This window comes from Bicyclus anynana, chromosome 10, assembly GCF_947172395.1.
Source record: "Bicyclus anynana chromosome 10, ilBicAnyn1.1, whole genome shotgun sequence".
NCBI classification, from domain to species: domain Eukaryota; kingdom Metazoa; phylum Arthropoda; class Insecta; order Lepidoptera; family Nymphalidae; genus Bicyclus; species Bicyclus anynana.
Window position 1 is genome coordinate 1545165 of NC_069092.1, and position 19183 is coordinate 1564347.

Consider the following 19183-nt stretch of genomic DNA (forward strand, 5'->3'; position numbering starts at 1 on the left):
CGCGCTAATCTCGGGAACTACTGGTCCGATTTGAAAAATTTTTTCAGTGTTAGATAGCCCATTTATCGAGGAAGTCTATAGGCTATATTTCACCCCCGTATTCTTACAGGAACGGGAACGACGCGGGTGAAACCGCGCGGCGTCTACTACTATGAATTTCCTTTTCTTTGGGACGGCTTGTCTTTGTCAAAATTCCATCCTTCGCCACTGTTAAGTAAAATGTAGTAGTGTAGTGAATGAATGTAGTAGCATGTCCAGAGAAATCAGAGAAATTTAAATGCGGGATTATTATTTACGGGACAACTATACAAAATACGAGACGTGATAGCCCAGTGGATATTACCTCTGTCTTCAGATTCGGAGGGCGTAGGTTTGAATCCGGTCCGGGGCATGCACCTCCAACTTTTCAGTTGTGTGCATTTTAAGAAACGTGTGTGGAGCCTGCTAATCCGTATTGGATCAGCGTGGTGGTGGTAGAGGCCTAAACCCTCTCATTAGAAGAGGAGACTCGTGCTCAACAGTGAGCCGTTAATGATGAATATTGCAGGACATTCTTCTTTTATTGGTTCACTGTTTGCGTGGACAGTTAGGTCACAGTAAATACTCTTTACTCTGGTTAAATTATGTAATAATTTTGAATTTAAGAATGTAATATGTGGCATTACTTAAAAATAAAGATTTAGTTTATGGTTTCCTTGATTTTGTATGAAAAATGTGTCTGGCCGCAATTTAACTAGGCAACCTATTTTCAAATGTGTCACTGTGAATATTGTCTATCATTTATTTATTATCACTGATAAATAACAGATGAGGGTATGTATTTCTAATGCCGGATCTTGGAGCAATTATATACTACTAGCTGACCCGCGTGGTTCCCGTTCCCATAGGAATACAGGGATAATATATGATTCCTCGATAAATGGGCTATCTATCGCTGAAAGATTTTTTCAAATCGGACCTGTAGTTCCAGAGATTAGCGCCTTCAATCAAACAAACTAACAAACAAACTCTTCAGCTTTATAATATTAGTATAGATAAACTTATTTAATTTTAAACGTAATAGATAAGATTCCCGGATTTCTATAAATGACGTTATAGTGAATCACACAAGGCGATGGAAATCTTTACTATTCAACCGTTTCGATACGACTAGTATCGGTAGTGGGAAATTTTATAAAACAAACCAAACAAACAGACATGACTTCGTCTACGTCAAATTAAGTTTTTTACAAAACACGCGGGAATTATACTATACCTATATTTCGGGATAAAAAGTAGCCAAGACTGATAGACACATAAAAATTTAAAAAATATATTAAATATTTATTTGCAATCACAGACGGACACTTCAATTCTATTTATATAAACTGGTGATTAGCGCATTACCCAACAAACAAACTTACGAGCTTTATAATATTATACATGAATGAATGTACACAGCAAATTTATTATTATTAATATTCCTCTAATTCGCAGTAAACTCTTCCGTACCGCAAAGCTATCTTTCCGTTAACAATTTCCGCATAAACTTGTAAATACATACGACCAAGGTAAGCGCGCAGAATTAACCGTAGAATGCTTCGTTAATTGACGAAATTGCAGCTTGCATCTGACTACAACTTCGAGTCAAAGGTTGATTAGGCTTTGTATTACACTAACTAAATTATAAATAGATAGTTTCGACTTCCGGCAAAAAAACAGTGATGTCAGGTATCAATAACAATTTATATTTTGCTAAATTTTAAAATTTAAATTTTATTTATGATACATCCAAAAAATCTACCAATCCTATTTATTTATGGCCAACGTATGCATCGCAATTTCACCAACTTAGTGTCCGCGTTTTTTTTATTATCTACAAGTTAGCCCTTGATAATCTCATCTGATGGTAAGTGAGGATGATAAGATGGAAACGGGCTAACATGTTAGGAGTAGGATGAAAATCCACACCCCTTTCGCTCCTACACGGCATCGCACCGGAACGCTAAATTTTTTGGCGGTACGTCTTTCGTCGTAAGGTGGTAACTAGCCACGGCCAAAACCTTCCACCAGACAAAATACGCGGCAAAAAACACCAGCCAAATTAGCCGCGTTAAAATACGCGCATAAAATATAGGCTATGTTACTCATAACATTAGCTATCTGACAGAGATGATCTTGTCAAAATCAGCAAAGACTATAGACAGAATATTTTGAAATAAGTACCGTACATATAGTTTCATATGTACCTACATGCATTTAGTTAATTTAACATTACAAAAAGGTTACTTAAATTTAATTTGTAGATTAGTTTAACTATAATTTACTAATAAAATAAACAAATATTGATCTTTAATTAATCAGATAAGCATACTACACGTTATTTGGAAAGACTTCCGTCTGTCGCAAGAATAATAATAATTAGCAATTAACTGCAAATATTGCGAGACTTTTGCAATTGTCCGTTGTGAAATTTAACGCATGTCCTCGACAGATTATTCGAAAAGTTTGTGCTTTCATTGACTTTAAAATATAGTGAGAATTTATTCAGTAGCTCAAGAGTTAAGAGGCTGGTTTTGACGCTGATAAGTTACACATTGCTAGATAATAGTCTTGTCCACATCTAGAAAGGTTAGTTGAAAGGTAAATCCAATATTGTTATGTTTAAAAGTTATAAAAAATATTGCTTAAAAAAATTTATAAAAATTCTCGGATAAACCCCAAACTATTTTTAAAAGTCGTGTTGTTTTCGCCGGTTCATTTACGTACCACAAAGAAGCTCATACGAGTAAAAAAGAACAACAGGTCAGTTCGTAATATGTTGGATGTATTACCGAGAATACTCTTGAATTTAACCGTTTCTGTCAAATATTTTTTATTTATGAAAAATTGTAATAAAAATTCATTAAATTAAAAATATATTTGGGTTTACAACAGCTGTTTAAAATAGGTATGTCGCCTTGTTTATACTCATTTCTTAATTTAAAAAATCAATATTTTAACAGCCCACTACAGAACCAAGCTTCCCTCCGTATAGGGGATAGATATGGAGCTTAAACCCACCACGCTGCTACAACACTCCTAAGCCAACCAACCCGGGCTAAGGGCTTAGTAGTCCGAACTGAACTTGACATCATCATTTCAAGTTCAGTATCAGATTTTAATGATAACGACCGCAACCGACGACAAGTAACGTAACGTGCTCTGCGAGGCACGGGGTTGTAACAATACAAACTTCCCCACTACAATCCAATTATGAATTATTGAATTATTAATAACGAATAGTAAATACGAAAAGAAAATTATAGATCTGAAATTCAATCGATGTTTATCAAAATAATCTACTTAAAGGGATAAAAATGTCAAAATTAATAAATACCGTAAAATAAGACACAATTTTGTAAAAATACTAAAAATAGTAAAAAATATTTTTTGGATAAAATTGCCACAACTAAACTTATAACTGATAAAAATTTAAATTAATTTTTTTTAACTTATATTACAAAATTATTTTGCAGGTTATAAATTTAGACCAATTTTTCATTTTTGTAATACGAAACAAAAATGAACATAGAATTTGCAAAAAAAAAAAAACAAAAAAATCCATAAAATTTCCACCAACTAACTTATAATAAAAAAAACTTACATTACTCTTCCGAAATGATCTTTTAAATTTAGGAAATACCAAAAAACAAGACACAATTTTGTGAAAATCACAAAAAAAAAATATTAAAAAAAAAACAAACCAAACTTTAAAATTATTAAAAAAAAAAACTCCAAACTTACATCCAAAATAGTCTTCAATCGATTAAAATAAAGCACACAACACACAAAATCCTTCAGTCCACAGATAAAACTTTAGTTACGAGTTACGTTCAATATAACCGTCAGCAATCGAAAGACAGCGCACATGTTGGCTGCCCGCAAAGCACTGATGCCTGTTGTCATTGATATGGTATATAAGGTGTTAAAACTTGACAAACTTTTTAACTCCGCAATTACCATTGACGTAGTTAACTACGATAAATCTTGACGAAGAATGCGGTTTGTCAAAAGGGTTTTTGTAGTCATTGACGGAACAAGATGATCCACCTGATGGTAAGTGGAATCTTTAGATAACATCTCGCAGGGCACGATCACGTATTGCAATGCGCCAGACAAGCTGAGGAATTATACACAAATAAATATATCTGCTTGTAATTTTAAATTAATTGCTTTTCACTATATGTATATGAATGTGATGATGATGATTTTATGAATGATATGTATATTAAAGTGATCCCGCCCGGAGAGCGTAGTGTTGGTCGACCCCACACTGGGTGGTCTGAGGACATCAAGCGGTTATATAATGATTTATTTATTTTGCTATTATCTGCGAAAAGCCGACAAACCTATGCGACAACGTCACCCAGATCCGACAAAATGCTTTCTACGTACGTTTCACCCCGAAACCGGAGCATCTTCAGGAGACGCTGTCGCATGGGTTCGTCGGCTTTTCGCGGATGATAGCAAAATAAATAAATCATTATATAGTCATGATGAACTTCCGCAAAGTAACGCCCGCTTCTATCCAATATTTAAAAGACATCAAGCGGGTTGCAGGGAGCCGCTGGATGCTGGCGGCTCAACATCGTGTTGTTTAGAAGTCCATGCAAAAGGCCTATGTCCAGTATTGGAGGTCTATCGGCTGCTAATGAATGAATGAATATTAAAGACTTTTCATTATGAGGATGTATACCGTCCCATTTTAGTGCCAGGCCTCTGTCCAGGAGGGGCATGGAGCTCAAACAAATTGCGCTTTTTTTAATCTTTATTTTTAGGAGCTTGGTCCATTTTGGACTATGTTGCTCCGTAAGACCTGTATTTTTCACTTACATATAAACTAAGACTAAATCTAAAATAGAAACCCAAAATCCCAATTTAATAGGTAACCATCAAACTAAGGCAATTTTAGCTTGTACTTTATATTAATTAATTGCTTAAAACTTTATTAATTTTCCTTATACATTTTCAGTACGAGTATAGCTTCTGGCCTCCTCTAATTGAGGATAGGCCAGGATATTATTACAGCCGCCCACCTCTCTTAGTGTAAAAATCGTTGTAGTACTTAGTAGTACTACTAATGCCTCGTTTCCGACATTCCAGCAACACATGACCTCTGGCCTGTCACGATCTGGGCAATTTGGTGACGAACACTTCCCATTATAAAACATGGTAGTTGGAATGTGTCCAGATCGGAGTCTCAGGGTATGAAAAGCGTCTGTTAATACCGCTTGACGGGCTTAGAGTAACAATCCTTATTTTTTTATGTTGTGTATAGGCTTGCGCTGGACTACAATCATGCCTGATGACCTTAGACCTTATCACTGGTCTAAGGTAAAGCGCGCTTGCCTAGAAGATGCCTATTCACTCTTGCCTTGAAGCTGATCAAATTGAAGGTGTCAGGAAACACGGACGCCGAAGGGCAATTCACAATTTAACAGTTCTAATTATCAACGTTGAAGTTGATGCATTCCTATAATCTTAAAGGATCGCTATCAGATAATATTGATAAACATGGAACCGACAACTTCACGTGCTCTCCGAGGCATGGTGTGATACCATCAGCTTCATAACTCCGGATTACTACTGAGAATTTCGTAGAAGAAAGAAAAGTCCATTATTTCATCGTTATTAACCCACATTTGGCTCACTGCTGAGCTCGAGTCTCCTCTCAGAATGAGAGGGGTCAGGCCAAATAGTCCACCACGCTGGCCCAATGCGAATTGGCACGCGCAGATAGTTAAGAAGATCTCTGGTATGCAGATTTTTTCACGATGTTTTCCTTCACCGTTTGAGACACGTGATATTTAATATCTTAAAATGCACACAATTTAAAAGTTGGAGGTGCATGTCCCGGATCGGATTCGAACCCACACGTCCGGGATCGGAGGCAGGGAACATATCCACTGGGCTATCACGGCCATTATTTCATAGACCGACACAAATTCAAATCCAGGACCTCAGATAATTGCATAGATTACCACTGGACCAAGGAGATAGTTAAAATATAGGTCACCTGTGTAGGATTTTCTAAAGCATTATTAATCTAACTTCACATCACTAAACGCAACGATAAATTATAGAAAAGAACATAATAGAACCGCTAACATATTAAATCGCTTCGGCAACTCGACCTCAGAGTATAACAAAAAACTGAACAAAGCCCCAGACTAAAGCACGCTACAAAATGAATAGTTTTTTTGCAGACCTTACAGAGTTACAGGACATGGCAATGACCTCAAAGGTAAACATATAGGAAAATACAATGTTTGAAAGACAAGTAAAATACCGGATTGCATTGTTTGTAATCTTATAATGTTAATGTAAATTCATTTACTATTAATATCAAATGTTAATTAATAATAATGATGAATCTATACTAATATTATAAAGCTGAAGAGTTTGTTTGTTTGATTGATTGATTGAACGCGCTAATCTCAGGAACAACTAGTCCGATTTGAAAAATTCTTTCAGTGTTAGATAGACCATTTAACGAGGAAGGCTATAGGCTATATATTATCTCCGCATTCTTACGGAAACGGGAACCATGTGAGTGAAACCGTGAGTTAATTTTTTCTGAAATTACTACTTCACAATATCTTTTAGAACTAAGTACTCAAAAAAGTATATAACTTGACACTATGATATAAGTGCGGTAAGTTGAAAAAATTACAGACGAGGCGATATTGCAGCTCCAGTCTTGGCGAGAGTTATAGTAAGGAAGCAGAGGCTATAATTATCAAAGCGCACGTATGTCATACGACGTTTTATAACACATTTGCGAGGAAACACAATTTGAAAACGCTTTCTGAAAATGAGTTTGCATCTTTGCCAGTTTTCCATATTGACACGCTTGTCATTAATTATAGACAGATAGCAAAGTGCCAGCGTTTTTTTAGGCAAATGCACCACACACAAACAGCCAGAATTACTCAAAGTAAATTAATATTTTTGTGTTTCTGTTAAATGGTAACTCTTCTGATAAATGGTTGTCATTTATTGTGAAAATTATTAAAATGAAAAAATTAAATGTTTATTTATTATATTTTATCTCACAAAGTTAATTTTATTCATAAAATGTTGAATCATTTTTCTGATATAATAACTTTTTGCTAAGGTTTAAAAAACGAAAGGTAAAAATGTTTCGTTTTTAGACGGATCACAAATGTTTTACATTACGGCACATGTGCATTTAACTTTACATTACGACACATGTGCGTAATTTATTGAATTTAAAACATTACAATATTGAAATTGTTGAAATAAGAGATACTTTACGAGCAAATGTATATTATAATACCATGTTTTTTATCGTCAATCTATTTTTATATTTGAACTTAACACGTGGAAGTTTATTTAAAAAGACCTTTAATAATAAAAACAAATGAAAATGCAATAAAATAATAATTATTTTACTGTAGCCTAGTTGTGTGCGCTAAAAGTTAACTTTTACTTCTAATACTAATATTTAACACTTACATTTTCTTACAGAATGTTATAATTTTTATTTCTTGTAATGACGCCTCAGGGTCCATTTTATATATTTGAACAGGCCTCTTCTGTAGCACGAATACACTATCAATAATCCAAAATAAAATAATACTGTGAAAATAACTAAAACACCTTATATAATATACATAATTATTATATTACGAGTATATTCAGTTTACCAAGAGACGCTTCATATTTTTTATGTTACCGGCAATCTGTATAATCCGGTAATCTATACAATGCCTGGCCAATATATAGAATACGTGTAGGAAATGTATGGAAGTTATTGTTGGTGTACCTAATATTATGTAATAGACGAGAGCAGACAAGGAGGGTCACCTCCTACTTCTGTTCTAGTCGATCTGCTAGGCAGGCAGAACAACTGCGTTTCATTAATCTGCGTCCGAATCTAGAATGCGCGCAGTGTTTATTGAGTTTATTGGGTAATCTTCACTTTTAATGATGTAGATTTCGACTCCACGCAGCCTTTTCTGCCTTACCCTAGTAGTTTTGTAAAGCACAAAGCCAGAAGCTTCTGTCGTAGCCAAAACTAAGAAACCTGAGTTATAAAAAAATGTTTGCTAAGCTAATATGTACCATGTTTCCAATTTGATTCGTAAAGTCAAGTATAATGAAAAACGGCCAACTAATCGCTATTAAAAGTTATATTTAAATTAGCTTACTCCAAAAAAATATTACCTCGTGTTGTTAGTAGTCATTGTAATTATAATAAACATATCTAATTCTTTGCAAATTATACCAAAGTCTATTTATTTTACACTTGGCCGTAGGTAATCTATGAAAGCCTAGGCAATGTATTTTATTATTTCATACATTTCAAGAATGCTCTAGACTTTTTTATACATGACCTAAATATTGTATAGATTATCTGAATTATACATAATGGCGGTAACATACACTAAAAGTATCCCTGACAAATTAGCTTTTTAAAAGAGATAAATAATATGTACTTAAATATATTCATTACTTATACACATGGACAATACTTAAATAATATGTTATTTTAATCGTAAATAATAATTATGATTTAAAGAGTAGAATAATATGTTAATGAATAATATATAAAATACTCCAATTTTTCAAATGTACATTTCAAGAAATTAAATATCACTCGTCTTAAACGGTGAGGGGAAAACATAGCGCGGAAACCTGCATAGTCACTATTAGCCTAACCCCTCTCATTCTGAGAGGAGACTCATGCTCAAGAGTGAGCCAAATATGGGTTGTTAATGATAATGATGGATGAAGGATTATATCTTTCAGCTATAAATTTAATAAATTAAATGTATAATGATGATTATACTATTACAAATTTTAAAATTAGTAAGTAATTCAATTTAATAATTTTAGCGCGATTGCCTGTTATCAGGTAAAATTCAATTGATAAGTATTATGTCATTCTCACTTTAGTAGTTTGGTTCGTTAAGTTGTCGTACTTTCTGATTATGAAACCTGAAAAAATATTTTTTATTAGAATAATTATTATAATGACCTATTTTAATATTTGATTTGATTTTATCTGTTTTCGTTGAGGCAATGTTCGAAATGTCACAGAATTAGTAATAATAATTTGTAGGTCGTACAATAATGTTAATTAATTATATTATACGGAATCCTCAACGCGCGAGTTTAACTTGCACTTGCTTGGTTTTTTGTACTAGGTACTTCAGTTGGTTTTTGTTCTCAACGTTTATAAAAACAATCGTTTTGACGCATTAAGTTTTTGATGTACCTACAGATTTTAACTAACTTCGTAAGAGGTCAAGCCTCAGTTCACAAATTGATTAATTTTGAAACTAATTTCTACATGAAACGAAACGTGGGAGCGTTTTAATATTCGAGGAATGGGGAATAAGGGATGGAAATAAAAAAAAAAACAAATTATTTTCCCTTTTCAGTATAATTGTCTGCAAGATGGATACATTTTTAGATCTATGTATCAATAGATCAATTAATTATTTATGCCCTCATAAAAAAATGTTTGAACTGAAATGTTGAAACTGCCTCCATGAGTTTTTAATAGGGATGATGACAGTTTTTTAAATTGTATATAAATTAAAAGTATACTAATAGTAAAGCAATTTTGTAAAAGGAACAGGGTATCTGCGATCATTACTTTCGGAGCTACAGGGATTTAAAGAGTCAGATTTGCGGCGGTGCCGCGGATCCCTGAAAAACGCCCCATACAAAATGGCTTGAAATAATGACGTCATAGGCAATGTAGTGATCGTTAGATTTGTATGCGCGTTCAAACAAAATTACTAATATCTTTGTTATTTGTGCGTTTATGCTTATAGTTCATATATTAAAAAATGTCACATTTAATGTAAGGAAGCTAAAACTGTATGAATTTTCATCTAATTACGATAAAATATTTTTAATAGTTTTTGAAATTTTATAATCTCATTTATTTTACAAATATCCAGACAATCTTTGCTTTTTATGTATAAATTAGTTAACATTGACCCTATTTACCCGAATGTATCATAAAAATCAATATATTCAAACCTAGTCATCATCCCCATTCTTAGGAACGTCTTGTTAACTGAAAGGTCCTAGGTTCGATGTACAGCGCGATTCAACAAACATTATATCTTTATAATATTAGTTTATAGCTTGGAAAGTTCTTTGATGATATGCGGACGACGGAGAGAAATTACTGCGTAGGTGTGAAATCGTACGCGCGGGGCAAAAGGGTGTTACGAACAAATTTGCCGAGCTATAGCTATAGCTATAAAGCTTACCTACACGTAAGATAGTTTTTATTTCGATCCATAAACCTATCGCCGTCATTCAATCGACCGTTTCGATCTTCTCACGATCGCAGTTCAACGCTAAATTATCAACTGCAAAAAAGTGTTAAAACGCTAACATTTCAGGGTCACCACCAAAGTTCCACGAGTCAAAATTACGTCAATTCACTCAAGCAGGAGCTTAACTGAAAACTGATTAGATCAACTTACTTACTGACTATTCATCTGGAAGTCCAGGTGTGCAGATATTGACGTCTTTTACTATTTTACGAGTCAATACTTCAAAGCAAAATAAAGAATATATAATCGCAATGGGAACCCTCTTTTTAGGGTTCCGTATTCCACAAGGAATCTTTATAGTTTCGCCATGTCCGTCTGTCCATCTGTCAGTCGCTCCGCGGTTTAGCGCAGAGATTTTAGCGCTATTATTAATAGAAAGCCGTGAATTGTTGTTATGTACGTTAAAAATGTGAAGAAAGTCGTAAAATAAAAACATTAAAAATATTTTTTTATAGTACCTTCCCTAGATGTAAGGTGGGGATGATTTTTTTTACTACTTTATTTCATAGTGTATCGTTGGATAGGTCTTTGAAATATATGTAGGTTCTTCCAGAACTAACACTATCTTGTTCCAAGTTTGTTATTTGTGAAAGAAATAGCGGTTTTCACGCTGTCGGCAGCAACCATCCATGATCCCGATTAAAATTCGGGTGACGACTAATTTCTATTGCTTCTCGTATCTTACGAGGTACTAGAAACTTTTCCCTTGACAATACAGAAGTCTTATCAAAACGGATATAATGAGTGGTACCCGAAGCTACACACAAGATTCCTTGTGATTGTGGTAGATCATACTTAAGTGAGACACGCCGTAATATTACCACAAGAGTGAAAGAACATATACGTAGCATGAAGAATGTGGACACGGACGGTTCAGCAATAGCCGAGCATGTTCAAGCTTGAAATGGTTTTAAGTTTTTGCGATCATTTAACATGGATGTGTCAACGAAATTACATTAGTTCACGAAATAACGTTAATTGACATTGTCGCTATCCTCTCCCTGACTGATTATCCTACGACAGGGGTCGGCAACCTGCGACTCTTTCGATGTGAAGAAGCGGCTTATTAGTTTTTTGTTACGGAGAGGCTCAAAACTAGTAGGCGAAATTAAAAAACTACGTCATTATCTAACAGAGGCTATATTTTATCCCCGTATTTCCACGGGAATGGGAACAAAGAGGGTAAAACCGCAGAGAGTCTGCTAGTACCAAATATTATTAATAAAATAAAATAAAATAAGCCTTTATTACTGCTGGTTAGTTACATTTACATTTTTAAGTATATACATAATTCTTATTCATTAGCAGCTTGCCTTTCGACATAGGCCTCCCCTAAAGATCTCTACTTTTCTCTGTCCCTCGCCATTCTCATCTCGTTATTAATAAGACTTAAAAAAACATGCAGTGCATAGGTATATGAGTGGACACCATGTCCCACCACATAATGTCAAATTCATCAAAACTTTTAAAATACATAAAAAGTTCCCATTGATTTACTACTCAATTATCATAGTATATTTGATTGTTTTAATTATGTAGTTAATATATACTTAAAATAGTTGTGAAATACTATATGAAAATAGAAATTCTAATTTTAAATCTAAAAACCCGTTATCAAATAAGTATAGGCAAAAAAACATTTTAGGTATATTGCAATTTTTGACTTTTCCAAAGGGTTGCCGAGCCCTGTCCCACGACACACACAGATCATAATCCAACACATTCTAGGACATTGTGTAAACGCCTGCAGTGATTGCGCACTGTACTTCACATCCTCACAGGCACCATTACTCTTTACTAAGTAAAGATTGGTAACACCTGACATTTCGTAAACTCGTAACTTCCTCTAACGCCACTGACATTATAAACGAACTACTAAGTCATAATATTATTTAGGTAGTTAATTAGATGACCCAGCAAACTTCTGCCAAAGTTTCTTAAACATACTAAAATCGCAATTAAAATACTAAAATCGCAATTAAAATTAACCAAAGTGATCTGTGTTGATCACCGATACCACGGTTTGGCGAAGATCAGAATTTGTAGGCGAACGTAACCATAAAATATTGTTGATTTAAAGATTTTGGGCCGTTTAGATCACGTGTCATTATTTTCTGTTTTGGGTAAGTATATCCCTGCTTAGAGCTGTTTTACATTTGAAGATTTAAACAAAAATATCTAAGCAATTTATGACTAGTAATAAATATTTTTGTGACAAAGCTTGCCCGGGGAAGTACCTATCACTTATACTATACTATACTAGTATTACAGACGTGCTTATAAATTCTGCCGCCAACTATTCATGCAGTCGGGGTTTTTTATAGCAATTCCTAGTATTTTATCTAAATATACTACATACCAGCAGGGTAATTAACTAAGTTTGACGTATGTTAGTTAACATAATATGATATTTCGGAGCCTATTGAATGCAAACAAACTATCAAATCTATACTAATATTATAAAGCTGAGGAGTTTGTTTGTTTGATTGAAGGCGCTAATCAATCAATCAATCGCGCTCAGGAACTACTGGTCCGATTTGAAAAATTCCTTCAGTGTTAGATAGCCCATTTATCGAGGAAGGCTAAAAGCTATATACTATCCCCTTATTCTTACAGGAACGGGAACCACGCGGGTGAAACCGTGCGGCGTCAGCTAGTATGACATAAACATTATGATGCAATTACATAGGGACAACAAACCCTTAAATCTTATGTTACTCTTGGCACAACCGGTTAACATTGAACTCGATACATACGTAACAGAATATCACGTTTATATTAAACGAACGCGCGGAATTTAGATTGGTTTTTAATATTGGTTTACCCGCTCATTTTTGGTGCCATAATAATATAGTACCTACTTGTTAAAGCCGTAAGAAAATCACGCAGAGGTAATAATTTAGTTAATACATAATAGAATGCTAACCAACCGAGGCTTTATAACTGTTTATAACAAAAAACTATTTTAATAACTCCAAAATCCATACTAATATTATAAATGCAAAAGTCTGTATGTGTACCTTTTCATGACTAAGCCGTTGAACCGATTTTGATAAATGTTGGTATATAAATAGGAACTTGGAGTCGCAGATCTAAGGAGTTCCTTAGAGCTTTAGAGTAAGTTCTTACTCTAAGTTTAGAGCTGTTTAAAGTTAGCAGTCGTGTAATTTGTCCACGCGATTCTGAGAAAAAGGAGTTTGTAAGATAAAAACGTATCATGTAAGTACTTCGGTTTTTACTTTTGACCTACGAAACCCTAACTTGTTTTTTATTCGTTCATATACCATATTATTAATATACAAGTATATTATTAACTAATAACACTAACTAAAAACAAAATGACAGCTTATTATTTAGGCAATATTAACTGCTTGAACTTGTAATTTGACCGTGTTTTGGGAGGTCAACAGCCTCTTTTCCTTGTCTAGTGAAACCAATGTTTCTAAAGTATTAAAATAATTATATAATTCATTGAAGTACTTCAATGCTCCACAAGTACTCAAATTCAGTTTGATTCCCTGCAAATAGCCTGAGCGGGAGTTCTGACTAGGATTGGTCGTCTAGCTCCCACTCTGGCTAGAAGACCAATCCTACTGGCTATATGACCAACTTGAGCAGTTAATGGTGATTGTTGGCTATTCGGAAAGGATCCCTTAAACCTGCACCTGGAGTCACAATCCTGTGGGACTGCTCAAGGTCATTCTCTGCAATTTTAAGGTCTTCTTTTGGTTACAGTTTGATTTGGTAATTAAGTTGTCCTGACAAATGCTGTGAACCTTTGTTTGACATTGGTTTTCTTATTTTTTAATCCACTTCTGAGTCTGCTTAAAGTGGTGAATATGTATATAGATTATAAATATGGTAAGAGCCGTGATAGCCTAGTGGATATGACCTCTGCCTCCGACTCCGGAGGGTGTGGGTTCGAATCCGGTCTGGGGCATGCACCTCCAACTTTTCAGTTGTGTGCATTTTAAGAAATTAAATATCACGTGTCTCAAACGGTGAAGGAAAACATCGTGAGGAAACCTGCACACCATAAAATTTCTTAATTCTCTGCGTGTGTGAAGTCTGCCAATCCGCATTGGGCCAGCGTGGTGGACTATTGGCCTAAACCCTCTCATTCTGAGAGGAGACTCGAGCTCAGCAGTGAACCGTATATGGGTTGATAACGACGACGACGAGACTAAAGCAGTCAATTTAAGCACTTTAATGTATAATAAGCATTTTAACTCGTTGGGGACGTAGAAGAAGCGATAAGAAATACAAAGTACTCGTTAATAATAAACACCAAACGAAAGGAAGTAAAGAGACATAAACAGCTGCACTGGAGGTAGATCAAAAGGTCATGAACATGGAAGCAGAAGGGTATTTTGGCCGGCGATTGAAATAAATTAATTCATGAAAAAAATTAATAAAAATTTAACTTTTACAAATTTTGGATAGAAGCAGGCGTTACTTTGCGGAAGTTCATCATGATTATATAATGATTTATTTATTTTGCTATCATCCGCGAAAATTCGGCGAACCCATGCGACAACGTCACCCAGGTCCGACAAAATACTCTCTACGTACATTTCACCCCGAAACCGGAGCATCCTCAGGAGATGTTGACTCTACAACAAATCTGACTTTGCAATTGCACGTTGTAGAGTCAACATCTACAACAGTATTTTGTCGGACCTGGGTGACGTTGTCGCATGGGTTCGCCGAATTTTCGCGGATGATAGCAAAATAAATAAATCATTATATAATTTTACAAATTTGTGTAAAGGAGAAAATATTAAAGGAAATAATAAAAAACGAAACATCCGTGTTATGATAAATTAAATAATTAATTCTTTTCGGTGGCGATTCGAAAGGTATTTTTTAATTAACTTTCTAGCAATATGTATTAAAATCAAAAGGCTTGTTACTGCGTCATTTGACCCAGTCGAAAGCCGCTTCAAAACATTTGATTTTATTATAATAGGCAACATAATTCTAATTTATATCCACTGGTAGTCATATGACTACACCATCGGTCATGACGTATAGTCTAAGATTCGTATTAGAAACGATCTTCACCCATCTGTTTACATTAGATTTATTAATATTACAATTATTTACACTAACTAATTTAAATTATTTATTGGATATAAAAGGGTTTTGTATCAAATTTAATAGGTTGCCTAAAAATTCCTTGCCAAATTATTTAACAACAATAATTAAAATAAATTTAGGTAACCTACTCGCAACGTATTTTTTAACATCCTAATTTTGTTATAAAAACTTTCATCCATTAAATAAATGGGTGAAGGTAGTTTTCTAATTGTCTAAGATCCGTATTAGAAATGATCTTCACCCATTAGGTTGCCTTAAAAACCCCTGGTCAAACTATAATTAATGATAGTTAATGAAATTTTTAGGCAAACTACTATATATGTATAAAACATTTGTCATTAAATAACCAGATAGGTGAAGATCGTTTCTAATACGAAACTTCTACTAGTACACCGTAGAATCGCATGATTTCTATTGGCAGTGAAAGCGTAGCAAACCAACAGTGATAACCTCTCGGCGCAGTCGGTAATGCTCCGGTTTTCAATGAGAGAGGTCCTGGGTTCAATTTCCAGGTCGGGTCAGTTTAGAAATGTGTTTACAAATTGTTTCAATTCTTGTATGTTCGTAGGCATCGGTCGTAGCTCCTTAATAAGCGGTTTAGCTTTCTTTTTTTTTTATTCTTTACAAATTAACCCTTGACTACAATCTCACCTGATGGTAAGTGATGATGCAATCTAAGATGGAAGCGGGCTAACTTGTTAGGAGAAGGATGAAAATCCACACCCTTTTCGGTTTCGTTTCCACATCGTACCGGAACGCTAAATCGCTTGGCGGTATGTCTTTGTCGGTAGGGTGGTAACTAGCCACGGTCGGAGCCTTCCACCAGCCAGACTTGGACCAATTCAGTGAACCTCAATCGGCCCAGCCGGGGATCGAACATAGGACCTTTGTCTTGTAAATCCCACATTTACCATGCACATATCACTACCACTGTCACTATAGTGACTATATTAGGGACTTCCAAGGGTCCAAAAAATAATAGTGTCTACTGTAAGACTTTAGGAACTTCCAAGGGTCCAAAAATATAAGGTCCTGGTGAGCCTTGGAACACGCTGGGCTAGTTTTATGACGTCAGTCCACCCTGTTGGGAGTGACTAAGTGTTCATGCTTATAGTTATTTCATCATCATGACAACCAATAATTGGCTCACTGTTGAGCACGAGACTCCTCTGACAAAGTGGACAGGTTAGGCTAATTAGACTACCACGCTGGCCCAATGCGGATTGGCAGACTTCACACATGTAAAGAATGAAGAAAATTCTCACGATGTTTTTCCTTCACCGTTTGAGACACGTGATATTTAATTTTCTTATGCACATAACTGAAAAGTTGGGAGGTGCCTGCGGGATTTGTCATATTGAATTACATTCAGACGAAGTCGCGCGCGTCCACTAGCTACCACTAAAAAAGAGAAATATCGTAGGTTTTACACCGTAATTAGCAGATTTTACAGTTCGCGAATATTCCTAGTCGGAAGTCGTAAAACAGCAATGCTTCAATGTCAATGTGTTTCGTTATTTTTCCAAACAAACATCCTCTAATAGTTATTTATTAACATAAAGTCTCGTGATTAATTAATATTGATATATCTTGTAATCTATTCAACGAACCGAGTAGCGCAGTAGCTACGCTTTTTATGGATGGTCGTAGGTTCCATGTCCTACTAGAGTAAATTAAGTAATTGTCCTGTATTATATACCAATATTAAATCTACACTAATTAAGATTTGTATAAAACGAATAAACTCGAAAACTAAGTAGACCGATTTGGCAAATTCTTTCACCTATAGAAAGCTACGTTATCAGCGAGTAACATAGGCCTGATTATCTCCGTATTCCAACGAGAATGGGAACTACGCTGATGAAACCACGAAGTCCTACTAGTATTACATGTTGTAGACGATGTGTATGTTATTTACATCTTCGCGCTATAAAATAGATTATGTAATCGATAAATAAATAAATAAAACATGACTACTATAAATTTCAGAAAAATCGAAGGTTCCCGTGGGATTTGTGTAATACAGTAAGAAGAATTCTCACTGGAGCCTAAATCAAAACATCTTTATTAGACATCAATTTGTTTATTTTATACATTTGAATTGTCATGATATATTTGTTAGTTTTTTTTACATTTATTGTTTTGGTGTTAAGTAAAATCAAAATTATAAATTCAAGTTACGAGGGTTCCAAGGGTGCATTAGTCTGAGAAGAACCCACAACAAACATCAGCCAGGGTTTAATTTTTTGATCACCACTTATATATTTAAACTATACAAAGAATCCTTCGTAAAGTGGACCATTAGAATGTACTATTATTATAAAGCCGAAGAGTTTGTTTGTTGGCTTGCTTGCGCTAATCTCAGGAACTACTGGTCCGATTTGAAAAATTCTTTCAGTGTTAGATAGCCCATTTGTTGAGGAAGGCTATAGGAGCGGGGCACCAATGAAGAATGTTTCAAAATCGGGGATTTTTTTTCCTATTGAGAGCTTACGCTGCGTGCGCTGCGTTAACGGTTAAAATTTCGCAAAAATCATGTATGACAGAATTGTTCCCCCTTAATTGTTATAAAAAAGTCCTCAACAGTATTTGTTAATCTTTTAAGTTTAGCTCATATAACTTTTTTTATGCTAACTCTTACTGACCTATATAAACGAAGTACCGAGTTAAACATAGCGTTAGCGTAAAGTTACTACGTATTCCATGCGGATGAGGTCGCGGGCGGAAGCTAGTAAGCTAATAATTATGAGTATTTAATAAGTACCGGTCGAATATCGACTGTACAACAACTACTTAGGTATTCATATTAAAATAGTTAACTTACAAGATCAACTTTTTGACGTCACAGTCAAACACTACGTCAGTCAGGGTCCCTCGCCAGCCCTCAAATCTTCCAAACGCCATGAAATATTGCAAATACACCATATTTTCTGTAGAACGCACACATTTAGACACGTGTATTTAGACCCACATTACACACAATTTACAGTTTTGTTTGTAAATCACAAAAACTCACTCCGACTTAACAAGCGTTTGCTTTAACTGCGACGGGGTGTTTAAGACTGTTTTTTTCCAACTACCCTCAAATGTTTTGTTTTGTAGTTGTCTCTGACAAATTGTGATCACTTATGCCTATACTACCCCCTTTCTTGATGAGTACTGTTTACCAACAAACTAATTAAAAATGAGGGTATAAATCGCTAGTCATTTCACACCTAATAATAATTATAATTTAAATTTAAACACCACCAACTTTATCATTAACGTCTATTAGTGGACATTTATACAATTTAACATTATCACTATAAACCCGCCAAACCGCACTGAAGCAGCGTGTTGGGTTTAAGCTGCATATCCCCTCTCCTATATGGAGCCGTCAGGTTATTTTAATGGACCGTAAAAATAAATAAAAGAAATAAAAAGTTTGTAGCAAAATTGAACAGGTCAGTAACCCTGTACTTACAAGTCATCAACGATCTTTAAAGACTTTAATAGAACTTTCGATCAATTATTTCCATTCTTCCTCAATACCCGACATCGGAAGTGATGGATTAAATTATACCTACTTATAACTCATATGTGATTAAAATTATTTCGACTTTCTTCCTGTACACTGTTCGTTACTGTTTATGGGCTAGGGCAATTATTATAATGTCAACCATACCATTCGGTTCACCATCAGTATAAACAACAAATATCTCAAAAGCAGTCGAATTTTCATTTATTTGAACTTAAAG

The 19183-nt window shown here is 34.7% G+C and overlaps 1 protein-coding gene across 2 annotated transcripts in view; it reads right to left on the bottom strand.

The window, feature by feature from the left end:
* Positions 1-18423, bottom strand: part of LOC112053312 (scavenger receptor class B member 1) — a 73633-nt gene extending 55210 nt beyond the window's left edge. Inside the window, exon 1 of one of the 2 annotated variants that reach the window (XM_052883776.1) lies at positions 18271-18423. In XM_052883776.1, coding sequence (XP_052739736.1) covers positions 18271-18371 — 101 coding nt within the window. In that variant the 5' untranslated portion in view covers positions 18372-18423. Of the gene's footprint in view, positions 1-3765; positions 3923-18270 lie in introns of those variants that run through there. The other variant, XM_024092704.2, reaches the window with a different exon arrangement.
* Positions 18424-19183: the final 760 nt, after the last annotated feature.